This window comes from Aegilops tauschii, chromosome 3, assembly GCF_002575655.3.
Source record: "Aegilops tauschii subsp. strangulata cultivar AL8/78 chromosome 3, Aet v6.0, whole genome shotgun sequence".
Taxonomy (NCBI): domain Eukaryota; kingdom Viridiplantae; phylum Streptophyta; class Magnoliopsida; order Poales; family Poaceae; genus Aegilops; species Aegilops tauschii.
The window spans coordinates 434690881-434700398 of NC_053037.3; the positions used below are offsets into that span (position 1 = coordinate 434690881).

Here is a 9518-nt window from a genome sequence, read left to right on the forward strand (position 1 = left end):
ACTCGGAGCACAAGGTCTCCTTCTTGAAATGCTCGACCCCTGACATTTCGGGCATGGAATCGACGTAGATCTTGTTGATAGATGGTCGACCGGATCTGAGCCATCTCTCATTCTTCCTCAAGGAGATCAACCACGTCTTGGCGTGCCTGTTCTGCTTCGGCTTCCAAAAAGAGTTCCACTCAGGGGGCATTGTGCAGCAAATCACTTGGTAGCACAGCTTCAGCACCATACACCATGAAGAAGGGGGTTCGATCAGTCGACCGATTGGGAGTTGTTCTCAATCCCCATAGGACAGATGGTAATTCCGTCACCCAAGCTCCTGCAGCATGCTTGAGATCGCGCATCAGCCGAGGTTTCAGCCCTTGAAGGATCAAGCCATTTACCCTTTCCGCCTGCCCATTCGACTGCGGGTGTGCAACAAATGCGTAGTCGACCCGAGTGCCTTGGGACGCGCAAAATGCTCTGAACTCATCAGAATCAAAGTTGGAGCCATTATCTGTGATAATGCTGTGAGGGACTCCATATCAGAATATCAGCTCTCTGATGAAACTAATGGCAGTGCTTGAATCAAGATTCTTGATAGGCTTGGCTTAGATCCATTTGGTGAATTCTTCGACTGCTACGAGAAAATGAGTGAAACCACTTCTGCCGGTCTTGAAAGGTCCAACCATGTCCAAGCCCCAAACTGCAAAAGGCCAGACGAGTGGAATAGTCTTCAAGGCTGATGCAGGTTTGTGAGACAGGTTTGAGTAAAACTGGCAGCCTTCGCACTTGTCGACTATATCTTTAGCCATCTCATTTGCACGTGGCCAGTAGAATTCCGCTCAGTATGCTTTGGCTACGATGGTCCGAGAGGATGCATGGTGGCCACAGGTCCCCGAGTGGATCTCATTTAGGATCATTCGACCTTCTTCTGGAGAAATGCAACGCTGAGCAACTCCGGTGACACTTTCCCTGTAAAGCTGTCCACTTATCACTGTGAAGGCTTTGGATCGACGGACGATCTGGTGGGCCTCATCTTCATCCTCTAGGAGCTCTTGCCTGAGCAGGTATGCGATATATGGCACCATCCAGTCAGGGGTGATCACTAGAACCTCCATGATCAAGTCGACTACAGCTGGGACTTCAATCTCAGGCGGATTGGTTGAACTTATCGGTTGTGGGGGCTCCTCTGTGAAGGGATCTTCTTGAACTGATGGGGTGTGGAGATGCTCCAAGAACACATTACTGGGGATGGGTTTCCAGGTGGAACCTATCTTCGTCAGTCATCTGCTGCTTGATTCTCGATTCGGGGTATGTGGTGGAGCTCTAACCCCTCAAACTTCTTCTCTAGCTTTCTTACTGCATTGCAATAACCAGTCATAGTTGGGCTCCTGATATCCCACTCCTTCATCACCTGATTGACCACTAAGTCTGAGTCGCTGTAGACCATCAAGCAACGGACGCCGAGTGAGATGCCCATACGCAACCCATATAAAAGTGCCTCATACTCAGCTTCATTGTTTGAAGAATCGAAGTGAATCTGGAGGACATAGATGAGCTTGTCACCTCTTGGAGATACCAGGACCACTCCAGCACTAGACCCATTCAACATCTTGGACCCATCAAAGAACATAGTCCACTGTTCCGAGTGAATCTGAGTCGGTTGTTGCTGCTCAATCCACTCGGTGGGGAAATCTGCTATTGCTTGAGACTTGATTTCTTTATTTGCCTCGAACTTGATATCCAAAGGAAGGAGTTCAATCGCCCATTTAGCCACTCGACCAGTTGTGTCCTGATTGTTCAGAATTTCTGATAATGGAGCGTCACTGACGACTGAAACCGAGTGGTCTGCGAAGTAGTGTGCAACTTTCCTTGTGGTCAAATAGATCCCGTAGACAAGCTTCTGATAATGCGGATACCTTTGCTTGGACGGAGTCAAGACTTCAGAAATATAATACACTGGGTGCTGAACTTTGTAGGCTTTGCCTTCTTCTTCCCGCTCGACTGTGAGCACTGTGCTGACAACTTGTCCAGTGGCTGCGATATATAGCAGTAGAGGCTCTTTGCTGATTGGAGCAGTGAGCACCGGCTGGGTGGAAAGCAGGGCTTTGAGCTCTACAAACGCTGCTTTAGCTTCAGGAGTCCACTCGAACTTGTCTGACTTCTTCATCAGTCGGTAAAGAGGTAATGCCTTTTCACCGAGACGTGAGATGAATCGACTCAATGCAGCCAAACAACCAGTAAGCTTCTGAACATCGTGCACACGCACGGGGCGTTTCATTCGGAGGATTGCGCCAACCTTTTCTGGGTTTGTGTCGATCCCTCGTTCGGAAACAAGGAAACCGAGTAACTTTCCACCTGGTACTCCGAATGTGCACTTTGACGGATTGAGCTTGATATCATATCTTCTTAAGTTGGCAAAGGTTTCAGCGAGGTCAGACAGTAGGTCGGAACCTTTGTGTGACTTGACCATGATGTCATCCATGTATGCTTCCACGTTCCGACTGATTTGAGTGAGCAGGCACTTCTGAATCATACGCATAAACATGGCACCAGCATTCTTCATACCAAAAGGCATGGTAACATAACAGAAACACCTGAATGGGGTGATGAAGGCTGTTTTTATTTCATCGGGTCCATACAGACGGATCTGATGGTACCCGGAATACGCATCCAAAAAGGACAAACGCTCACACCCCTCAGTTGAGTCGACAATCTGGTCGATGCGGGGGAGAGGGAAGTGATCTTTCGGGCAGGCCCTATTGATGTGCTTGAAATCGATGCATGATAACCCACAAGTATAGGGGATCAATTGTAGCCTCTTTCGATAAGTAAGAGTGTCGAACCCAACGAGGAGCTAAAGGTAGAACAAATATTCCCTCAAGTTCTATCAACCACCGATACAACTCTACGCACGCTTAACGTTCGCTTTACCTAAAACAAGTATGAAACTAGAAGTACTTTGTAGGTGTTGTGGGACAGGTTTGCAAGATAATAAAGAGTATGTAAAAAGTAGGGGCTGTTTAGATAAAGACACAATAAAGTAAATATAGCGAGTGTGGAAAAGTGGTGGTAGGAGTTGTGAAATTGTCCCTAAGCAATTGACTACTTTACTAGACCGATAGCAAGTTTTATGTGGGAGAGGCCACTGCTAGCATGTCATCCCTGACTTGGAATTCTATGCACTTATGATTGGAACTATTAGCAAGCATCCGCAACTACTAACATTCATTAAGGTAAAACCCAACCATAGCATTAAGATATATTGGTCCCCCTTCAATCCCGTATGCATCAATTTCTATGCTAGGTTGAAGCTTCTGTCACTCTTGCCCTCCAATACATAGTCCTATCAACATACAACTAACCCTATGGTGTGATCCACGCGCGCGCTCATATGATGGGCACCAAAGTACATCAACATAACCACAAGCAAATTAAATCAATCATAGCAATTCATCAACCACCGATAGGACAAAGAAAATCTACTCAGACATCATAGGATGGCAACACATCATTGGATAATAATATGAAGCATAAAGCACCATGTTCAAGTAGAGGGTACAGCGGGTTGCGGGAGAGTGGACCGCTGTAGATAGAGAGGGGAAGGTGATGGAGATGTTGATGAAGATGGCGGAGGTGTTGGTGAAGATCACGGTGATGATGATGGTGGCCACGGCAGCGTTCCGGCGCCACCGGAAGAGAAGGGGAGAGGGGCCCCTTCTTCTTCTTCTTCTTCTTCCTTGACCTCCTCCCTAGATGGGAGAAGGGTTTCCCCTCTGGTCCTTGGCCTCCATGGCATGGGAGGGGCGAAATCCCCTCCGAGATTGGATCTGTCTCTCTATCTCTCTCTGTTTCTACGTTCCTCGCTTCTGCCCTTTCACCGTTTCGTATATATATGGAGATCCGTAACTCCAATTGGATTGAAACCTTCGCCTAGATTTTTCTCCTAAAATTAGCTTTCTTGCGGCCAAAGGAGAGCAGCAACCGCCTTACGGGTGGCCCACGAGTGGGGCAGGCGCGCCCCCTGCCTCGTGGCCACCTCGGGCACCGTCTCGCGTTGATTCTTCTTCCCATATTCTCCAAATATTCCAAAAATATTCTCCGTCCGTTTTTATCCCGTTTGGATTCCGTTTGATATGGGGTTTCTGCGAAACATAAAACATGCAACAAACAGGAACTAGCACTGGGCACTGGATCAATATGTTAGTCCCAAAAATAGTATAAAAAGTTGCCAAAAGTATATGAAAGTTGTATAATATTGGCATGGAACAATAAAAAATTATAGATACGACGGATACGTATCAGCATCCCCAAGCTTAATTCCTGCTCGTCCTCGAGTAGGTAAATGATAAAAAAGATAATTTTTGATGTGGAATGCTACCTAGCATAATCTTGATCATGTATCTAATGATGGCATGAATATTAAGATACGAGTGATTCAAAGCAATAGTCTATCTTTTGACATAAAAACAATAATACTTCAAGCATACCAACCAAGCAACTATGTCTTATCGAAATAACATAGCCAAAGAAAGCTCATCCCTACAAAATCATATAGTCTGGCTATGCTCCATCTTCACCACACAAAGCATTCAAATCATGCACAACCCCGATGACAAGTCGAGCAATTGGTTCATACTTTTTAACGCGCTTCAGCCTTTTCAACCCTCACGCAATACATGAGCGCAAGCCATGGATATAGCACTATGGGTGGAATAGCATATGATGATGGAGGTTATGTGGAGAAGACAAAAAAGGAGAAAGTCTCACATCAACGCGGCTAATAAACGGGCTATGGAGATGCCCATCAATTGATGTCAATGTGAGGAGTAGGGATTGCCATGCAACGGATGCACTAGAGCTATAAGTATATGAAAGCTCAAACTGAAACTAAGTGGGTGTGCATCCAACTTGCTTGCTCATGAAGACCTAGGGCATTTGAGGAAGCCCATCGTTGGAATATACAAGCCAAGTTCTATAATGAAAATTCCCACTAGTATATGAAAGTGATAACTCAAGAGACTCTCTATATGAAGAACATGGTGCTACTCTAAAGCACAAGTGTGGTAAAAGGATAGTAACATTGCCCCTTCTCTCTTTTTCTCTCATTTTTTTATTTTATTTTTATTTTTTGGTGGGCTTCTTTGGCCTCTCTTTTTTATTTGGGCTTCTTTGGCCTCTTTTATTTTGATAACCTCACATGGGACAATGTTCTAATAATGATGATCATCACACTTTTATTTACTTACAACTCAATATCACAACTCGATGTCTAGAATAAAGTATGACTCTATATGAATGCCTCCGGCGGTGTACCGGGATGTGCAATGATCTAGCGTAGCAATGACATCAAAAAACGGACAAGCCATGAAAACATCATGCTAGCTATCTTACGATCATGCAAAGCAATATGACAATAAATGCTCAAGTCATGTATATGATGATGATGGAAGTTGCATGGCAATATATCTCGGAATGGCTATGGAAATGCCATAATAGGTAGGTATGGTGGCTGTTTTGAGGAAGATATAATGAGGCTTATGTGTGACAGAGCGTATCATATCACGGGGTTTGGATGCACCGGCGAAGTTTGCACCAACTCTCGAGGTGATAAAGGGCAATGCACGGTACCGAAGAGGGTAGCAATGATGGAAGGGTGAGAGTGCGTATAATCCATGGACTCAACATTAGTCATAAAGAACTCACATACTTATTGCAAAAATCTATTAGTCATCGAAACAAAGTACTACGTGCATGCTCCTAAGGGGATAGATTGGTAGGAAAAGACCATCGCTCGTCCCCGACTGCCACTCATAAGGAAGACAATCAATAAATAAATCATGCTCCGACTTCATCACATAACGGTTCACCATACGTGCATGCTACGGGAATCACAAACCTCAACACAAGTATTTCTACTAATCCACAAATACCCACTAGCATGACTCTAATATTACCATCTTTATATCGCAAAACTATTGCAAGGAATCAAACGTATCATATTCAGTGATCTACAAGTTTTATGTAGGATTTTATGACTAACCATGTGAATGACCAATTCCTGTCATCTCTCTAAATAGATATAAGTGAAGCAAGAGAGTTTAATTCTTTCTACAAAAGATATGCCCATGCTCTAACAAATATAAGTGAAGCAAGAGAGAATTCTACAAATGGCGGTTTTCTATGTGAAGAGAAACAGGCAATCCAAACTTCAAAGATATAAGTGAAGCACATGAAGCATTCTATAAAGCCATACTCAAAAGATATAAGTGAAGTGCAAAGAGCATTCTATAAATCAACCAAGGACTATCTCATACCAGCATGGTGCATAAAAGAAAAGTGAAAACTAAATGCAAAAGACGCTCCAAGATTTGCACATATCGCATGAACGAAACGAATCCAAAAACATACCGATATTTGTTGAAGAAAGAGCGGATGCCTTCCAGGGCATCCCCAAGCTTAGACGCTTGAGTCTCCTTGAATATTTACTTGGGGTGCCTTGGGCATCCCCAAGCTTGATCTCTTGCCTCTCCTTCTTCTCCTCACATCGAGACCTTCTCGATCATCGAACACTTCATCCACACACAACTTCAACAGAAAACTCGGTAAGATCCGTTGGTATAACAAAGCAAATCGCTACTCTAAGTACTGTTGCAAACCAATTCATATTTTTTTTGCATTGTGTCTACTGTAGTATAACTTTTTCATGGCTTAATCCACTGATATAAATCGATAGTTTCATCAAAACAAGCAAACTATGCATCAAAAACAGAATCTGTCTAAAACAGAACAGTCTGTAATAATCTGAACATTCACCATACTTATGATACTTGAAACAATCTGCCAAAATTATTAACAATAAAAAATTTGTATAGAAAGACAGTGCAAAAAGAATCAGAACCATTTGACGTTCCAGTAATCTGAACATTCACCATACTTATGATACTTGAAAAATTCTGCAAAAATTAGGAAAAATAAAAAATTTGTATAGAAAGACAGTGCAAAAAGTTTCAGAACCACTTGAGGTTCCAGTAAAAAATTAAAAATCGTGCACTACAGCCAAAGTTTCTGTACTGCACCGCACAAACCAACAAGCATTGTAAACATCCTAAAGGCAAACCTTGGCACATTATTTTTATAATACAATGGAATTGTACAAGGGGATAATTATTTTTGTTGAAAAGTTTCTGTAATTAAGATTCACAAAGTTTCCATGGGCATGAACAAAGTTCAAGGACGTCCCCCACTTTCACAATGCTCGTCTATCTCACTTTCACTTTTCTTTTTGAAAAGTTTTGGGTTCCCCTCTTTATTTTTTGTTTTTAAACTATATGAAAGCACTCAACAGAAATAAATGACTCTCTAAAACTTCCGGGTTGTCTCCCTGGCAGCGCTTTCTTTAAAGCCATTAAGCTAGGCATATAGTGCTCAAGTAATGAATCCACCCGGATCCCAAGGTATATCAAAGCCAATTTTAATTAGCAATGATTTGTCATTTAGTAGTGAGCACAAAGCAACATATATCAAGCAAAGACGAAGCCTAACTCTCTTCCTATGCATCGGCATGTCATAAAAGAACAATTCATGCACACAAAGTAAAGTCCAATGCATAGTATAAACAGTTTCTTGCACTTTTATCGTGTTGGAAACATAGAGAGGTGGAGATATAGTTCCTCTCTCATAATAATTGCAAGTAGGAGCAGCAAGAACATGCATATTATATTCGTCAAAATCATCATGTGTAATAGTAAAAGGCAACCCATCAATATAATCCTTAATAAGTGCAAACTTCTCCGATATAGTGTAGTTTGGAGAATTCAAAAAGATAATAGGACTATCATGTGTGGGTGCAATAGCAACAATTTCATGTTTAACATAAGGAACTATAGCAAGTTCATCTCCATAAGCATAATTCATATTGGCATCTTGGCCACAAGCATAGCAAGCATCATCAAAAAGGGGTATTTCAAGAGAATCAACGGGATCATAACAATCATCCTTCGGTAAGCACGAAGGGAAATTAAACAATGTATGAGTTGAAGAGTTACTCTCATTAGAAGGTGGGCACGGGTAGCTAATCCGCTCTTCCTCCTTTTGTTCTTCGCTCTCCTCATCATCTTTTTCATCCAATGAGCTCACAGTTTCATCAATTTCTTCTTCCATAGACTCCTGCAAAATATTAGTCTCTTCTTGGACAGCGGAGACTTTCTCAATAAATGCATCAATATCGGCATTGTATTCATAATTCTCATAGCAATATTTAAGAATAGCTAAATTTTCAGGTCTATAAACAGCATCATAAAGATTTTCAAACTCTTTGAACATAGATTCAATTTCATAAGCACCCATAAAAGCAACAAATTCTTCTATTTGCCCCACATCATAGTAATCATATATACCTCTAGCATAAGAAGCCAAGGTTTCATTATCATTAAATTTGCATGAAAAGGGAAGGTGTGGAGCCTTCATCCAAGAGCAATAAGTATAATCATATCTCAAGCATACTTGCCGAGCATACCACTTCAACATATAAATTTGATCCCATAATAGTTTCCCTTTTTGAGTCAAGCGATAATCCCTAAAGTATTCATGTTGGTCCAACGTGTCTCCCATTACATAATTGAATGAGGTTTTCTCAGGATTATCAAAGTGGTACATAATATTTTTCACATAATGATCATCGAGGGTTTTAGGAGGTTCCCCATCTCCATGAGTAGCAAGTACACCTAATTTTTTTTGGTATTTCGTGTTCAATATCCATAACTAAAGATAGAGAACAGCAAATAAAAATTACTTAGTGATAAAGCAAACAAGCACACACGAGAATATTCACCCCACGCTATTGCTCCCCGGCAACGGCGCCAGAAAAAGGTCTTGATAACCCACAAGTATAGGGGATCAATTGTAGCCTCTTTTGATAAGTAAGAGTGTCGAACCCAACGAGGAGCTAAAGGTAGAACAAATATTCCCTCAAGTTCTATCGACCACTGATACAACTCTACGCACGCTTAACGTTCGCTTTACCTAAAACAAGTATGAAACTAGAAGTACTTTGTAGGTGTCGTGGGACAGGTTTGCAAGATAATAAAGAGTATGTAAAAAGTAGGGGCTGTTTAGATAAAGACACAATAAAGTAAATATAGTGAGTGTGGAAAAGTGGTGGTAGGAGTTGCGAAATTGTCCCTAAGCAATTGACTACTTTACTAGACCGATAGCAAGTTTTATGTGGGAGAGGCCACTGCTAGCATGTCATCCCTGACTTGGAATTCTATGCACTTATGATTGGAACTATTAGCAAGCATCCGCAACTACTAACGTTCATTAAGGTAAAACCCAACCATAGCATTAAGATATATTGGTCCCCCTTCAATCCCGTATGCATCAATTTCTATGCTAGGTTGAAGCTTCTGTCACTCTTGCCCTCCAATACATAGTCCTATCAACATACAACTAACCCTATGGTGTGATCCACGCGCGCGCTCATATGATGGGTACCAAAGGACATCAACATAACTACAAGCAAATTAAATCAATCA

At 42.0% G+C, this 9518-nt stretch overlaps 1 protein-coding gene across 1 annotated transcript; it reads right to left on the reverse strand.

Moving 5' to 3' along the window:
* Nucleotides 1–1261: 1261 nt before the first annotated feature.
* LOC141043006 (uncharacterized) lies at nucleotides 1262–1594 on the reverse strand. The gene has a single exon (XM_073511922.1). It carries the CDS (start codon nucleotides 1592–1594, stop codon nucleotides 1262–1264), a length of 333 nt encoding a protein of 110 aa, XP_073368023.1.
* Between the last annotated feature and the right edge of the window lie 7924 nt (nucleotides 1595–9518).